This window comes from Mustela erminea, chromosome 19 (assembly GCF_009829155.1).
Source record: "Mustela erminea isolate mMusErm1 chromosome 19, mMusErm1.Pri, whole genome shotgun sequence".
NCBI lineage: Eukaryota > Metazoa > Chordata > Mammalia > Carnivora > Mustelidae > Mustela > Mustela erminea.
Genome location: NC_045632.1, coordinates 47,696,898 through 47,715,764, shown reverse-complemented (window position 1 = coordinate 47,715,764; position 18,867 = coordinate 47,696,898). Strand labels below are relative to the sequence as shown.

Here is an 18,867-nt window from a genome sequence, read left to right as displayed (position 1 = left end):
GGGGGGTGGGAGGTTGGGGGAACCAGGTGGTGGGTATTAGAGAGGGCATGGATTGCATGGAGCACTGGGTGTGGTGCAAAAATAATGAATACTGTTATGCTGAAAATAAATAAAAAAAATTAATCATTCAAAAAAATCCTAGAAAAATAAAAATAAAATAAAATAACTGATTTATAAGCTTACTTAAGTTTTTTTCCCCCCAGGGAGAAAACTCATCTCAGAATGGAGGACTTTTTTATTTTTAAAATTTTATCAGGCTTTGAGACTTCATCCCCTCTGTTTCTCATTACAAATAGCATCATATCTAATAAGTAAGTTGAAGCATCAGATAAATAATGAGTATTTGCCAGCTGTCAGATATAACCATTTCTATCTAATTATGTGTCCATAGAGCGTGTTTACTACAGTAGCTTGACTTCATGGTTAAGTCCAGGCTTTAGGGAAATAATAAATAATACAAACTATTTATAAAGTAGGCAGTGTCTCTGTCACTTGTACATGGTAGGTGTATCTTTCATCCTCACAGCAACCCAGTAATAATATCTTCTCCCATCTTATAGGTAAAGAAATAGAAGCTCTGAAAATTTAAGGGCGTTGCCCCAATATACGCAACCAGAAGAGGCGCCATATGGGTTTTTCTTCAGACAATTACGTTCAAAAAGTTGGCCAACTGTTTCTGTAAAGAGATGAATAATAAATACTTCAGACTTTGTAGGCCATGTGGTCTGTCATGACAACTCAACTCTCCATTGTAGTGTGAAAGGAGCCCCAGAAAATGTCTGTGTAGGAATGGGCACGGCTGTGTGCCAGTAAGACTGCATTTACAGGAGCAGGCAGTGGGCTGCTGTTTGCCCACCCCTGTTTTTGATGCTTCTCCTGGAGGTGGCTGGCATCATGATTTTATGGTGAAAAGAGTAACAGCAGGGTTTGTCCAGAGGAGAAATTGGCAGCTAAAAGCTGCTGTTTGCTTCTGCATTCATAGACAGCTATTAGCTAACCCTCCATTTCTAGGCAAGTGTCAGAAAATCCTCGGGGGCTATCTGACACTATTTGGAGACTAAGGAGAACATGTAATTAAGTCTGGCATGCAGTGTATTGTTTTCTATAATTATATTTGAGTGCACTTAACAAGAAATTTGGAAATAGAAGCATGGTATGCAATGACAAAATGCCCTAGCTTATGGCCACTAGATGGGTGGAGAGGAGTATTTTTATACCTAGTTGACACAAAAACTGTAATTGGATGCTTCTCTCAAAACATGTGCAATTCAACGATCTGACTCGCCTGTTACTTCATGCCTATTGGTTAATGTAGTTTCAATCAGCTGTCCTGTGTTGTAGATGGAGCAGAGGAAAAGGGGTGTGGATGGGCTTTTGGGGAGGGCCCCTTACTGATTTTTGTCAGGTACATCCTCTATAAGTATAGCGTGTCCATCTTGGTTTCAAGGCCTGTTACACCAGCCAGGAGATCTGTTTACAGTATTGCCACAGACAGGCCAGATTCAGCTGGCCCCCAAGAGTCCACTAGCAGCAGCCATGTGACTTCTCTGGGGAGCCTTGAATAAACCCCCACATATATCCTCCCCTGTTAAATACCAGAAAAATTACCAGCCTTGTAATAACTGATAATATACGTTTTTAATCTTCCAAGTTATACTCTACTCAGGTCACTACCGAGTTGCATCTGTATTTTCTACATTCATGGAGAGGAATTAGCAGTGCATCGGAATTGAAGAGGAGACATCAGGGTTGAGATTCTAAATTTGTCACAAAGAAGCCACTATATGTTTGAGAGAAAAACGAACTTCCAGAATTCTCTTCTCTAGTGTGGAGGGATACAGCTTAGAGAACTCCACTACGCTGTGCCTAGGAAATGTCTTCTGGCAGATAATGTACCCATTTGGAGGGAGATTAAAGACAGGAAAAGGGAGGGGAGGCTAAAGACGCTAGTTCTATTTACTTAAAATAGTTTTTCAGGGTGCCTGGGCGGCTTTATGGGTTAAGCCTCTGCCTTTGGCTCAGGTCATAATCTCAGGGTCCTGGGATTGAGTCCTGCATCGGGGTCTCTGTTCAGCACGGAGCCTGCTTCCCCCTTTCTCTTTCTCTGCCCGCCTCTCTGCCTACTTGTGATCTCTCTCTGTCAAATAAATAAATAAAATCTTTAAAAAGAAATAAAAGTTTTTCAAGGTAGAGGAGATGCTCAGCTAATGCAACATCTCTAGTGTCTGTAAGAATCAACCCAGGAAGTCTCCCTACCTAAAATGTGCTCCCAAATTGAGTTCTGGAGCAAATGGCTTATCTGAGACAATGGTGGAACCAACTCCAGAAGCCTGGACAGGAATCCGGTAAGTGGTGCTATTTTCTACGTCCAAGACGACCGTGTCTTTGAATGTCAGGATGTCGTTCACGTTGGCTGTCAGCGTCAGCTGAAGATCGGTTTCCGGGGGAACCATGCCCTCACTGGGTTCAACCGTCCACAGGGACTTTTTGTGTGCCTGCAACACAAGACTACAAGTCAACAGTGAAGATATTCTTGGCTTTTCATTCTGTTCATGTAGAATGGCTTCAAATGGCTGGCACTGCACATCAGAGACAAACATTATTTTTTTGAATCAAAGCAGCTGGGTGTTTGTTGGCTTTTCTTTTTTTCAGAAAGCAATCTGATTCTGAAGAGCAAACCTACAATTCCACTTTTGAATGCTCTGTGAAGGTTCTTTATATCTCTTTCTCAGGATGACAGTCCAGTTCTCTAACAAGCTTATCATTTTTTAAAAATTTATTTATTTATTTATTTGACAGACAGAGATCACAAGTAGGCAGAGAGGCAGGCAGAGAGAGAGAGAGAGGAGGAAGCAGGCTCCCTGCTGAGCAGAGAGCCCGATGCGGGACTTGATCCCAGGTCCCTGAGATCATGACCTGAGCCGAAGGCAGCGGCTTAACCCACTGAGCCACCCAGGCGCCCTCTAACAAGCTTATATTAATGATCTGCCGTAGTCTCCAAATTCTGAGATACCAACAGAAGGTACAGCATCTTTCCTGGAATCTGTAATTTTTAAAACAAATGTTTTTCAAGGGCAAAGTTTCTATGATGTTATAGTGAGGATGAACAACTTTCATTAATGAACACGATACAGGAAGTTTTGATCTATATTATTTCATAATCAATGGAATTTCATTTGCTAATGTTTCAAACTCATTTTGAAATAAATGACAGGACTCATTAATAGAGTTGAGAGTGATGCCCACCAATCTATTTCCATTAACCACTTAGACTCTCATAGCTCACTCTTTCCTCCCTAAGGTCTTTGGCCAAATGATACCTCTCAACGAAATCTACTCTGCCTATCACATTTTAAATTGCAAACCTTCCCCCCAGTACTCCTGATCCCCTTGCCCTGTTCACTTTTTTCCCCTGGATCTCAGATTTTGGAAGGTGAAGAATTTCCTCCATCAGAACACAGAAATGGACGCATAACTTGGTATTTCAACTCCTATGGGAATTGCAGGCCTGGGGTTCATACCTGTCTGCTGTTAGGAAAAATGGAAGGGCAGCTTCAAGAGAAAATAAGAAAGTTCTAGACCAGATCATCTCAGCTGTTGGCCCTTATTCCCAAATTAGTGGTCTTGGAGCACTCTACATAGTTTTGCTCATTTATGAGACTCAGCTTACAAATAAAACATAAATCAATGCCATTTTTTCCTTCTTTTATCAAAAAGCAAATGCCTTGCAGAAGAAGGTTCTGTCCTGTTATAGCCATTTATTTTCCTCCTCTAGCCAGTAGCACAGGTCAATCCTCTGTTCACAACGAAGATAGGGTGTCACCAGCTTAAGTGCTATTTCGAGTCAGGGGACATTAGTTTTCAATGGATGCGTACCATTTCTATCCTGATTCCTGCTGACACAGGTTGGCTACTCTGGAAAGAAGATATGAAGTTGTTCTCAAGGGCTGAATTGGAGAGCTTTCTTTTTGATGAAGCTTATTAATCAATGTTTGGCATAAAAACAAGCAGCGAAGTATATCATAGAGCTCACGAACAAGGCACATTAAAATGCCAACTGCTAAGGTACTGGACTATTCTTCTCCAAAGTCAAGCTTTAAACTGCTCTAACACCCTTGTGTCTCTTTGCTCTTTGACTTTTAGGGATGTCCTTTGCTACTAGGAAGGACTTGGCATATGTGATATTTTCTGTAATTAGATGGCAGCTCTGATGGGAGAAGGAACGGATGAGTGATGATCATCATCGCTATGGGGGACACTGCACAACCTTTCAAAACCCCAATAGAGTAAGATGAAGGACATGGGTTAGGCAGAAGGGCTCCGAAGGAAAGGGATGTGGGTTCGAGTCCCAGCGCCACTGCTTTCCAGCCACTGGATCTTGGGCATGTTACTTAGCCATGCCCGGGCTCAGTGCTCTCATTGGGAGCGTGTGACACCAGCTGCACCCTCCCCTCTGTGCTGACCGTGGTGATGCTTCAGCGAGGTCTGGCATGTGAGACTTGGAGCAGCGTCTGACAGGGTAAGTCCTCACAAATGACGCTGTTGTCATCATTTCACCAAAATATGAAATGCTCCACATGACACATGATTATAGGCTCGCTGTATTTGCTAAAAATAATAGATTACAAAACTGAGGAACCAAAGAGGGATGCTAAGGAAGCATATGACAGACACTACCCTTGCCAGAAGAGAAACAGCATGTGAGTGTCTGTGGAAGGCAGAGTTGTAAGGTGGCCCCCAAGGTGTCTGTGTCCTGGTGTACATGTATCTTTTCCCAGTTATTTAATCGAACATGAATCTAGGTGCTATGAAGGGATTTGGGAGATAGAGTTAAGGTCCCATGTCCACTGATTTTAAGATGGGGAGATTATCCTTAGTGGATCCGATGAGCCCTTCAAAGGGATTGGGCTCACTCTGGAAGACAGTATGGTGATTCCTCAAAAAGTTAAAAATAGAACTATGCTACAACCCAGCAATTGCACTATTAGGTGTTTACCCAAAGGATACAAACAGTGATTTGAAAGGGCACGTGCACCCCAATGTTTATAGCAGCAATATCCACAATAGCCAAACTGTGGAAAGAGCCCAGATGTCCATCAACAGATGAATGGATAAAGACGTAGTGCGCGCATACACACGCACGCACACGCACACACACACACACACACATACACACACACGGAGTACTACTCAACCTTCAAAAAGAATGAAATCTTGGCATTTGCAATGATGTGGATGGAACTAGAGGGTATTATGTTAAGTGAAATAAGTCAATCAGAGAAGGACAAATACATGATTTCATTCATATGTGGAATTTAAGAAACAAAGCAGATGGACATGAGGGAAGGGAAGGAAAAATAAGATGAAAGCAGAGAGGGAGACAAACCACAAGAGGCTCTTAATTATAGGAAACAAACTAAGGGTTGCTGGAAGAGAGGTGGGTCGGGGGAGGAGGTGACTGGGTGAAGGGCATTAAGGAGGGCACTGGGTGTGATGAACACTGGGTGTTACATGCCGCTGATGAATCACTAAATTACCTCTGAAACAAAGCAAAACAAAACAAAAAAGGTGGGGAGATTACCCTTAGTGGATGAGATGAGCCCTTAGGGTTTCACATATTTGTTCCAAAAATGATAAAAATGAGCTTTCCTAAGCCTCCATCTAAACTTCAGCAATAGCTGTCTCTGGTTCTGGTTTTTTCCGAGAATTGGGGGTAAAAAGGCTGAGTCCTTAGAGCAGCCCGTGAACAACACATACAGAAGGTTAGTACATGCATGCCCACGGGACTGTGAAAGATGGAAAGATGATGATCTTCTGCAATTCAGAATTCCATGCCTGCTGGTGATGAGTGTGACACCCTGACATTTCACGTGTCTGAAGATAACGTCTGCTTTTTACCTGATAATAGTGCATCAGCGCACTTCTTAGGCAGTGCTCAGCTCCCAAGGTAATACAGTCAGAGCTTTTACAAGTTTCCTCATGGTGTTTTTAATACTTGCCATGAAAGGTGGAAGTGAATGCTATTGTTTGCACATGTCATCTCAACAATAAATGAGTGGGAATGTACTTAGGCAGACCTCCTCTTCCATGGTGCAAATGACCGTGGAGCTTGAAGAAAATGCTGTGGGCTTTCTCCAAAATGACTTGTTTGCCAGTTAAAATCTGCAAGAATTTCCTTCCATGGAATGAGAAAGCACAAATAACAACAGGAACCAATGTGCAGAGCTAGGGATTTCTTTGGATTAATGCTATTATCTCAGCAGACGATCAATTCTTTGTAGAATAAGGACAATGAACAGTCACAGAGCCCTTTCTCTTTTTCCGTCTGCTAAATGCTATCTCGACTCATTTGATTCTCTTCCCTGAAGTGAGTCACTTTGCTACTTAAAATAATTAACTGAGAATTAGGAGATGAAGTGTGAAAGAAACGGTGCTGGGGCTTTATAAGAGAGCCAGGGAAGGGTAATGTTTACAGGAGGGGGCTCTGAAGTCACATGACTTGGTGGTCAACTATGGACTCTGCCATTTGTAGCCACGTGATCCAGGACTAATTAAAAAATCCATTTCAGTTTCCTCATCGTTAAATGTGCTGTTTGAAGATGAAATAAAATAGGTGCCAAGCATCCAGCATTTTGTCTACCATAGAGTAAAGCTCAATAAATGGAGGGTATTATTAACATTATCTATCAAAACTTCACATCCAGTTCCCTTTCCTGCTGGTGTCCCCCCCAGTCTTCAGGAGTGACAGGGTTCTTTCTCCCTGGCCTGACCCTGTTCCTCTCCTGCTGAAGATACTGGAAGGCTCTCCAAGGTCTGGACCAATGGTGTTGAATCCTTTATCCCCTTCGAGAATGCGATGGAAACCCACCACAGAAAATGTAAACACACACACACACTTTACATATAATTTCTAGGGTTCGTGGTGGATATTTGCCACTTACTCCATGTGCAACATGGCAGCCTATAAACAAGACTGGAATACCAGACAGAAGCCTTTGGTCTGGAGAATCTGTCCCCAGTTCTTCATAAGAGGGCCCCAGTGCACTTGTCCAGGCTTCCTTCCTAGGCACTGTCAATTTTCAACATGCACCCCCGGCTTCTGCCCTACCAGCTCACCCATCCTTCCCAAGGGTACCGAACGTCATCACTGCATTTAACCACGCTAGTCTCGGGGATCGCACACCCCCTTTCTCGGTCTTCCGCCTCCTCCTTCCAGTCTCCACTCAAATGTTTCATGTATGAACACTCTAAGTTTTATAGAAGAATTAATGCCTTCCTCCCTGTGGGTACATATCATAACATAGTGCACCGTAAGACTGGATTGGTTGTGTATTCATTTCCTCTTCTGAGATTGTAAACCCTTCAAAGAAAGAGACCATCCTGTGTGTTTTGATGCCTCTCACTTCAGTTAGCACAGTACCAGGCATGAGGAAGGTGTTCAAAAAAATTTTTTTTGTCAATAAATACATGAAAATACTCAGCCCTACCAGGAAGCCCAAGAAGCACTTACAATAAGATGTGTTTTTTTTTTCCTCCATCTGCCAGATTTGGCAAAAATAAACCAAATGCTGGCAAGGGTCTGGGAGACAGTGACATGCTTCAGCACTGCTGGGGGCAGGATGTAAATTGGTATAAATTCTCTAGGAGATAATTTCACAAGATATGTCAAGTCTTTTAGTGATGTTCATGCCAAAGGACCATTTCTAGAAGCTCAGTTTAAGGAAACGGTGAGGAATGCGATTGGCAATGAGGACACGAGCATTGTTTACGGTGGTGAAAAACTGGAAACAATTTATCAGTAGGGGATTAATGAATCAACTGTGGTGGATCCAAGAGATGAAATAAAATCAGTCACTGAAATGATCTGAACAGGAATATTCCTTAATGATTCATATTGAACTTGACTATATACTTCATTGCTGAATGAAAATAGCTGGTAATGAAGTACTGTTATCCAATGGGAGGGGTTAGAAATACACAAACATACACACACACAGTGATGTTTCAGAAGATATACACTGAAAATTTAAGAGTGATTATATGCTTGGTGGCATCATGAGTGGTTTTTTTCTTTTTCCATTTGTTCTACAAGGATAATGTCAATTGCATGGTAAGAAGACATGCATTTGTATTTATTGAAGAAAGAACCTGTCCTAAAAGGATATGGGCACTCTCTTTAGCGCCCATGTAATTTTAACTTTGTTTGCTCTCTTGATTCCATTTCATTCTCAATTTCTTTATTTCTTAGAAGTTTTTCTTTGTAAGTAAATAATACAGGTATACAGCGTAAAACTCAAATGAGTATAAGGGTCAAGAATCTCTCTCTCTCTCCTGTCTGTTGATGGACACTAGCTGCCATCCCGAGAGGCAACCACTGTTGGTGGTTTTCTGCATATCTTTCCAGAGATTCTTTATGACTTAAAAAAAAAAAAAAGCCCATTTACATATATACTATGTTTTCTTACTCAAATGGTAATAGCATAATACTTTCCTGAAGCAAGATTTAAATTTTCAAATTTTTATGAAATGTACACATACGAATAATTTGCAAAGTCATATGGTTCTAAGAAAAAAAAAACATGAAAAATAGTAATCCCTTGAACCTACTCTTCCACCCTTCCCCACTATTCCTATCTTTGTCCTTTAACAGAGGCAACAGCTATTCATTCTTTTTGCATTTTCTTTTGGCATTTGCCTTCGTCTAAGGCATCTACTGCTACTTCTTCACTTCACAATTTGAGCATTACCAGTTTACTTTTCTCTACAGAAGACAATGACAGCTCTCTTCTTTTCCTCTCTCCATCACTTTCTTGCCCCCCCTCCACCCAAATATAGTTAAAATGTATTTTCTGGTGAGAATCTATACTATTATGAGCATGCAAATACTATTCACAGCTGAGCTATGAAGAGCATACTGTGATTACATTTCCATTTGTGTACAACTTTTATTTTCCCAGGAGTTAGTGTCTTGTCTTTGCTTGTTGTTGAATGTATCTATCATGGACGCATCCCCAAGCTCTCAAAGGGGGTAAATGTCCTTTCAGTACTTTCAGAAACATCCGATTTTGTATCAGCTGCATTTTCTTTCTCCAGGTTCTCAACCTCGTGTTTTCTGGTTCCCTGCTGCTGCATTACAGGCTTTCTTTTCTTTTCTTTCTTTCTTTCTTTCTTTTTTTTTAAATATTTTATTTATTTATTTGACAGAGAGAGAGAGATTTCACAAGCAGGGAGAGAGGCAGGCAGAGAGAGAGGGGGAAGCAGGCTCCTTGCTGAGCAGGGAGCCCGATGCGGGGCTCGATCCTAGGACCTGAGATCATGACTGGAGCTGAAGGCAGAGGCTTAATCCACTGAGCCACCCAGGTGCCCCTATAGGCTTTCTTGATGCAGCTTCATTCAGTCCTTGTGAAGCACTAAAACTGTATGTGCTCAAGCAAGGGCCACCAGATATTTTAAATGCCCAACTACCAGTTTATTTCTGCCTTTCCTTGAAGTTAGTGAAACTGCCCAGAGAATATTCCAATCTGCTGCTCATGTGCTGGGGATTAAGGGAGAAGGGGGCCTTTCAGAATGAAAACTTGCTAGTAGTCCTCTTATTTTCACAATGGTAGCCTGCCCTCAGCAGTGCCTGAGAGTCAGCAGCCAGTTTACTATTATTCCTTTTCAAATAAACGGTCTTTGTGTCTCTGGTTTTAAGCAGTTTTACTATAATGTGTCTAGATGTGGTTGTCTTTCTATTTATCTTGCTTTATGTTTATAATCTTTTTTTAAAATTTATTTTTTATTTTCAGCATAACAGTATTCATTATTTTTGCACCACACCCAGTGCTCTATGCAATCCATGCCCTCTATAATACCCACCACCTGGTTTCCCCAACCTCCCAACCCCACGCCCCTTCAAACCCCTCAGATTGTTTTTCAGAGTCCATAGACTCTCATGATTCACCTCCCTTTCCAATTTCCCCCAACTCCCTTCTCCTCTCTAACTCCCCATGTCCTCCATGCTATTTGTTATGCTCCACAAATAAGTGAAACCATATGATAATTGACTCTCTCTGCTTGACTTATTTCACTCAGCATAATCTCTTCCAGTCCCGTCCATGTTGCTACAAAAGTTGGGTATTCGTCCTTTCTGATGGAGGTATAATACTCCATAGTGTATATGGACCACATCTTCCTTATCCATTCGTCCACTGAAGGGCATCTTGGTTCTTTCCACATTGGCGATCGTGGCCATTGCTGCTATAAACATTGGGGTACAGATGGCCCTTCTTTTCACTACATTTGTATCTTTGGGGTAAATACCCAGTAGTGCAATGGCAGGGTCATAGGGAAGCTCTATTTTTAATTTTGAGGAATCTCCACACTGTTCTCCAAAGAGGCTTCACCAACTTGCATTCCCACCAACAGTGTAAGAGGGTTCCCCTTTCTCCACATCCTCTCCAATACATGTTGTTTCCTGTCTTGCTAATTTTGGCCATTCTAACTGGTGTAAGGTGATATCTCAATGTAGCTTTAATTTGAATCTCCTTGATGGCTAGTGATGACAAACATTTTTTCATGTCTGATAGCCATTTGTATGTCTTCATTGGAGAAGTGTCTGTCCATATCTTCTGCCCATTTTTGGATATGATTGTTTGTTTTGTGTGTGTTGAGTTTTTTCATCCTTTTATTCCTTTCCCTTTTCATTTTGGGTGGTTTCTTCTGACATATCTCCCACTTCCACAATTCTCTCTTCATCTGTATCTAATAAGCAGTTAAGCCCATCCACCGAGTCCCTAATTCCAATTGTATTTTTCAGGTCATCAGTTCCATTTGTTCTCTTCTATACTTTCTTTAGTTTTACCAAAATTTTAAATCTTGCCTTTTAGTTCCTTGAGCACATTAAGCATATCGTAGTTTTCTGTTCAGTAGTCTTATCTCCTTGTATGCCTGGTTACTTTTAAATTAACTGTTAGACTTTGTATATCAAAACTGTAGATACACAAAATATTTAAAGCTTAGAATAATGTTTTCTTCCTTTGGTGAGAGTAATATATATTTGCTTCTGGGAAAGACGTGGGGAGAACTAACAATTCTAGATGTTCTTTGTCCAGGCAGAGATTAAAATAATTTGAAATGAGGGTCTGTGTTAGTTTACTTTTGTTACCAGGGTGTAACTTTGTCAGAGCACTAACCAAAAGTCTGAAAGTTTCACCAAGTCCAATCTTCTCCAATGTTTATCTCTCTAGCAAGTCCAGATTTCAATTTTTATCTTCACAGACCTGTGAATTTTCTGAATGCTCTTTTTAGTTTTTCAGCTTCTGCAGGGATTCCATAGGAAAAAGTCACAAATGTTGAGCATATATTTCTTGGTTTCCTTTTTCTTTTTGTTTGTCACTGGCTTTGGTACTTTTAAACTCACAGTTTTTCATAATTTTGCCCAGATTTTCTCCTTGTTCTTAAAGGGAAGTAGTTTGGCATAGTAGATTGAATAAGAAGTGGTTGGTCACTGGTCTGCTAAAAGTTCTTAGAGGTCAAATAATTGCCCTAACTTTTGATTTCCCCATTTGTGGGGGAAAAAGTCTGCAGGAATTTTAAGGCCAGCTGAGTTTGGATGCATGAGGGAGGCAGGTATATGTAATTTACATCGCTTGTAAGTAATATGTACCACAATCTTTTCAGGTTACTAGGATGTATCTTTAAACAAGGACTGTAATGTCCTTTCTGAAAGTCACTGCCTTCTTGAAACTCAGTGAACGCTGTCAGATCAAACACAAAGCATGAAGATAGTTAACTAAAAGGAAAGAGGACAGCTCCTAAGCATGTAGACATGAGTTACGCAAATTTCAGGGAGCATCTGCACAAATAAATGAAAAAAATAAGCTCCAAGAAGATAGAGAATCAGAAAGCTATTGAACTTGAAATTTCTAAATACTAACCTATTTTCTAATAAACCTCTTTTCTTTGATGTGGAAGAACATATATGCACTCATTAATACAAATATTTTCTACTTTATAAGAAGGCTTCACTGTCAAAAATTTAGAGAAACAAGTGAAAAGTGAGGAAAAAGGCAGCTTTAGAGCTCCCATTTCACAGATCTCTATACTATATGGATCAGTTTGTTTGAAATCTTAGGGCCTCTCTGAATGTGCCTTATTTATTTCTCTCTCTTATCTAGGAAAATAATATAAAGGACCTTAAGGTATAGTGTCATAAAGATTTAAGTCTTTCCACAAGTCATTTCACCTAGATCTTTTTGGCTGTCAACATTAATAATCAAAGCTAGCATTTATTGAATGCCAAATGCTTATCTTTCACCAGGCACTTCCTAGATATATTATCATGTTTAATCTTCTAGATGCCATTATTAGTTCCATTTAAAGGAAAGGGGTCAGTCTCAGAAAGGTTAAATAACTTTCCCAGAGTTTGAACATGTAGAATTAGGACTCCATTCCAGATCTGCCTGACTATAACATCCTTACTCTTGATAGTATGGAATACTACTTCAACACTCATATATTAAACAACTCTTTGTTGAGTGACTACCATACGTTAGACAACTGTGTGTGACACATGACTATGCCACCCTCTGAGAATGTTGCCCTTCCCTGTTAGACACATCCCAATTTAATGTACTAACATTCCATGGGGGGATTTTTTTTCTTCAAAAGTATGAAGCTTAATGCTGCATACAACAATTTAATTACAGATGTTTCTAAAAAAGACCCAAGTGCCATCCTATGAAGAGCTCTCCCATGTCATTTATGCTCCTCCAGTTTCTGTCTTTTTTGCTTATGACAGGGAAGAGGAAATGGGCCTAAGAAAGAGTATGATTTTCTTCCTGAAAAACATTATATAATCTTGACATATGTGTGTTGGTGCTCTTATACTATTAATAAACCTTTACACTATACTACTTATCACTTCTTGTTTTTTTTCATTATATAAAAGTGTTTTTTCATTTTATACTAGCTTATTATTGAATATGACTGCTCTCCATGTACAGTCAGAATAAGTTTTTTTTTTTTTAAGATTTTATTTATTTATTTGACAGAGAGAGATCACAAGTAGGCAGAGAGGCAGGCAGAGAGAGAGAGAGGAGGAAGCAGGCTCCCTGCCAAGCAGAGAACCTGATCTGGGACTTGATCCCAGGACCCTGAGATCATGACCTGAGCCGAAGGCAGAGGCTTAACCCACTGAGCCACCCAGGTGCCCCAGAATGAATTATTTTGTTGATAATGACAATGATAGCCATCCCTTAAAAGTGACATGAGCTTGTATCTTAGTCAGTTAAGGCTGCTGTAACATAGACTGGGTGGTTTATAAACAAGAGAAACTTATTTCTCATAGTTTTGAAGGGTGGAAGTCAGATCAGAGCATCAAAATGGTCAGGTCCTGGTGAGAGCCCTCCTCCAGGTTACAGACAGCCATTATTTTCATTGTATCTTCACATGATGGAAAGGGTGGAGTTCTCTGGGGTCTCTTTTTTGAGGGTGCCAACCCCATTCATAAAGACTCCACCTTCATGACCTAATTACCTCCCCAACCCCTAACCTACTTATACCATCATATTGGGGGTTATGATTTCAACATATGAATTCTGGAGGGATACAAACATTTAGTCCACAATGATTGAGTACATGATGCTGCTGGTAATGGAGAAGAAGTTATAAATTTTTATGGAGGAGGGAAGGTAGAATTTGGAAAGAAAAATACATCTGATCAATATAAATGAAGTTTTCCTTAATCTCCCTCTGTGGTGACCAGCATTAACTGTAAAACTGAATAATAAATAATTAGAAAAAAAACAATTTGCTAAAGTTAATTAAGAGCTGGAACAGGCAGAATAAAGATGGAAAGTCTTGCAAATCATGCAAGAAACCCATATATTTTTCTTTTGTTTTCTAGATACCCTGTATCCAGAAATATCCCATTCATTTGACAAATGAACAAAACCTCTGCCTTTCATTTTGGCTTTAGCTTACATTCAAACTACTCATATTCAATCAGGAGAGCTGTCCTTCTAAATTCAGGAAAGGTGCTGACCCATCATGTTACCTAGTATTCAATCAATAGCTTTCCTTTTTACAGTGTGGTTTATAATCAGTATGACCTACTATTGTCTTCTGGGTTTCACATTTAGCTTTGACAAAGTAAAAGAAGTCTCAAGTGAGAGTCAGGGTAAGAGGCTCACAGCTCTCTGTCAAGTACAATCCTTTGCTTCTGTAAGTTTCTTGATATTTATTATTGTCCTTTGTATTCTCTAGTCCCTGAATAAGTCCTTTGGAATGGTTCTCAGGAAAAGCACAATTCATTTTGGAATGGCTATGACATTCATGTGTTAAAGAAAAGATGCCAGGGCACCTGGGTGGCTCAGTGGGTTAAGCCTCTGCCTTTGGCTCAGGTCATGATGCCAGGGTCCTGGGATCGAGCCCCGCATTGGGCTCTCTGCTCAGCAGGGAGCCTGCTTCCCTTCCTCTTTCTCTGCCTGCCTCTTTGCCTACTTGTGATCTCTGTCTGTCAAATAAATAAATAAAATCTTTAAAAAAAATAAAGAAAAGATGCCCATCATGATAAACTAGAACGTTATCCTCTTATTTACCTATTCTTGTCAATTTTTTTTATAGATTTCTCATAACTAAAGCAAAGATATAAGAAAATTCTGCTCCCTTATGCCAAATGAAGACAAAATTCACCACCCTTTTGTAAGTACTCACTATAAAAATTAGTATAGAGAACTGACTATAAATCAATATTTGAAACACAACCTTCACTCTAGAAAAAAACTCTAGAAAAAAGAGATACAATTTTGAAACAAGGAAGAACCAGGCATAGTTATACTCCAAAACAAGACTAACATTGTGTGGAACAGAAGCAATAAGAGGGTCCTGAAGCCACAGATCTTCTGGGCTGTATGTCCTACAATCAAAAAGGAAACTCGAGGGACAAAAAGAAAGCCAAAAAGATTTTGCAGGAAGTAAGGGATAAGAGCTAGAGTTCCCAGCCAAGAGAGCGTCCCTGAATTTGAAAGAAGACTGAGCAAAGCTGTGATGTTCTCAAGGCAATAGACACACAGTTGTGCCAGTGGTGGTGGTGAAGTACAGACTGTCATGTAGACAGGTCCTACGTCAAGCCATTGTCAAGTATAATGACTGAATCTGATTTTTCCAGTATCCCCATGGGGGAAAAAAGGCTCAACACTTGATTCTGGGCTTGTGATAGTTGTTCAGGGTTAAGGCAAATGAAGAAAATGTTAGACAAGGAGGCAAGACTACTGAGAATGAGAAAAAATATACCTCATGCTAGATTAATCTATCATTTAAAATTTCAAATGCTAAGAAGGACAGTTACAAACAATCAGCTAATGAATTAATTCTCAATGAATCTATAGAACTAAGTGAAATTGATTATAAAGTGTTTCTGAGGTCCTCAAAGAGATGGGTAGGATAATATATATGAAACAAAAATTATGAAACAAAAACAGATATGAATCAAGAATAGTGCTTTTGAGTAATCAATTATAAATCTTGGAATTGAAAAATATAGACACTGAAATTAAACTAAAAAATTAAATAGATGAGATAAACTTTAAATTTTCTGAAATCAAAGGCAGAATCTGTAAACTAGAGCATACTACTGAGGGGGCAGCACAGAAAGATGAAGAGATGAAAGACATGGATGAGAAATAAAAGTAGACATGTAGTAATGTACTAGAATGTGTGTGTGTGTGTGTGTGTGTGTGTGTGTGTGTGTGTGTGTGTGTAGTTTGCTCAAAGCAGGAGAGAGATAGAAGGATGAGCAAAGAAGAAACATTTGAGGAGATAATGGCAAAAACTTCCCAGTATTTAGAAAGGTCAAATCTTTCAACACCTTTAAAGAAAAATCTACAAAAACCAAGAATAAAAACACAATCTTAAAAGAACCTTGTGAGAAAAAGAAATGATATATAAAGGAGTAATAATCTAACAATGGAATTTTATCAGCAATGACTGATTCCAGAGATCAATCTTCAAAAAAAAAAATGCTGTCAAATAGAATTTCATACTTAGCTAAACTATCGTGCAAGAGTGAAGGTGAAATCAAGATATAGTCAAATATACATAAACTATGAGACCTCTATATAGCACAGAACTTAGAGATATATAATTCAGCACAAAGAAATACAAACCAAGAAGGAAGCAGAGAGATAGAAAAGAATAAAGAAAAATCAGCAAACAATTTTGTTAACTAGTGAGAAATTAATTACTGACAAAAATCAAGAACTTTGTGGTAAATAAGAGAAGATCCAAAATTCTATACAATAATAAAAAAATTATGGAAGAGGGGAAAGGTCAAGATATAATAAATGGGTGGTGGAGTCCTTGTCTTATTCTTGAGGAGGACCAACATTCTTTCATTATTGTTACAAAAAGTTATGATACTTCTTAACAATATAAAAAGAGATAATTAAATAAAATAAGATCTTTTGCTTTCAAATGACTATAAGAAATGTATGAGAGGTAGTAGTGGTTGGAGGAGGGCTTGGAGAAAATTCAATATAAAGCAGAAAAAGAAATAAAGAAGGAAAAAAGTCAGAATAGTATATGGGAAATGTCAGGGTAGAAGTGAGTTCATATACATCAATAATAATAATAATAATTATTATTATTATAATAAATTTTAAAAGGTCTTGGTATGGAAGGTTGAATAATGGGCCTTTAAAAATGTCCATGTTCTAATCCCTGGTATCTCTGAATATGCTGCCCTCACATGTCAAAGGGGCTTCCAGATGTGATTAAGGATTTTGAAATGAACAGATTATCCTGGGTTATTGGGATAGTCCTAATGTGGTAACAAAGGTCTTTATAAGAAAAAGTCAAGAGTGTCAAAGTTAAAAATATAAGGATGGAAGCAGAAGTCAGGGAGGAGGGAAGATGGTCTGTTGCTGGCTTTGAAGATGAAGGAAGGGGCCACAAGCCAAAGGATGTTAGTGGCCTCCAGAAACTGTAAAAGGCAAGGAATTAATTTTTTTTTTTCTAGAGTTTCAAAAAATATATACAGCCTTATAGATGCATTTTAGACTAATGTCCTCTGGAACTGTAAGATAATAAGTTTGTCACAGCAGCAATAGGAAACTAATATTCCTGTCAATTAAAAGTCAGAGGCTATCATTAGATTTTTAAAAATTGGGTCATATGCTACTTAAAAGAGATTTTAAGTTGACACACAAAACAAACACACAGACACACACAAATCTGAAAACAAAGGACTGGAAAGATATACCAAGAAAATGCTAACTGAAAGAAAGCTAAAGTAGCAATATTACTATCAGGCAAAATAGAATTTAAGTTAGAAAGCATATTTAGGAATTAAAATATACAGTGTCCTATGAAAAAAGGAATAATATACCAAGGAGAAATAAAAGTCATGAATTTATATGCACCTATTAACAGAGTTTTGAAATATATGGAGAAAAAAATTGACATAATTACAAGCAGAAATGAAAAAGTGGAAGAGTTTGATAAAATTCTATCAGAAACTATTATATCATACAAATAATTAATAAGGCTGTAAAAGATTTAAACAATATAATAAGTTTGATCAAATATAAATACACAGTCTTTCACACCCAATCACTTGAGAGTCTATATTCTTTTAAAAGGTAATGTGAAATATTTATAAAAACCAACCATAACTATGTCTCCCAAAATACAAATTCTAAGATTATGTATCATGCAATCAATGTGTTCCAACTTCATTACAGTTAAAAGTTATCTATTAAAATTCTATAAAAAAGGGAAATGTAAAGAATTAGAAATATATACCCCAACATATAACTCACATATTAAAAAGAAAATCACAGTAAAATTTACCAAATATTTATAATAAAAAGGTATTACAAATAAAAATGATGATTATGGAGCCAAAATTTTGCATAAAGAGAATATTTATAAGCTTAAAGGCATGATAAAAATGATTTAAAGTATTGTTAAACATTCCAATTAAAGTTTCCTGAAAAAGAATGAAATAATTATAAATAATATAGGAAAATGTGATAAATTTTATGAGCAGAAATTAGTGTATGAACATTTAAAAATCATCAAAATCATATTTGGAATAATTTTATGCCAATACATTTGCATTTAGATTAAATGAAAATTTTCTAGAAAAATTTAAATAATCATTATATAAAATGAATTTTAGTTAAAATTTCATAATGTTTTATATACCTTTCCACCCTCAATAAACACATGAACTTCCTATGACTAAATGTCTTTATCATCAAGGAATGGATCCTACTTTATGTAGATTATATAAAGATCTTTTCAAAAATTTAAAAGAGGAAACTCATATTATACCAGTATGAGATTCTTGATAACCAAACCAGAAAAATGCAATGTAAAAAAAATTACAGATGCAAAAATCTAAATAATATGACAGCAATCATATCAAGAGTGTACTCAAATAATACAACTGGTTGGAGTCATCCTAGAGAATGTAAATATGATTCACAACTGGAAAATCTATTAACTTAATCTACTGTATTAACATATTAAAGGAGAAAAATCATATCATTTGAATAGATACAGGAAACGCACTAAGTTTTAGTACATGTTCATGATATCAGAATAGGAATGGATGAAAAACTTCCTGAACGGGACGTAAGTATTTAACACAAATCTGTAGGAGATATTATGCTTAGAGTAAAACATTTGGAGCTTATTCATTAAAGTTAGGGATAAAACAGACATGTTCACTCTACCTTACTTTACTACTCAATATTACATTGAAGATCCTACCCAATGTGATAAGGCAAGAATGAGAAGGAAGGTATCAGGACTGGAACAGAAGTCTGCACTTGAGCGTTTACCAACAATTAGAACTAATTAAGAGATGTGTGGCAATGC

At 38.1% G+C, this 18,867-nt stretch overlaps 1 protein-coding gene across 5 annotated transcripts in view; it reads right to left on the bottom strand.

The window, feature by feature from the left end:
- HYDIN (HYDIN axonemal central pair apparatus protein) overlaps positions 1 to 18,867 on the bottom strand; it is a 379,729-nt gene that overhangs the window by 160,763 nt on the left and 200,099 nt on the right. For all 5 annotated transcript variants that reach the window (XM_032326077.1, XM_032326076.1, XM_032326075.1 and 2 more), the window contains one exon: positions 2,257 to 2,495. In XM_032326077.1, coding sequence (XP_032181968.1) covers positions 2,257 to 2,495 — 239 coding nt within the window. The remainder of the gene's footprint in view (positions 1 to 2,256; positions 2,496 to 18,867) is intronic.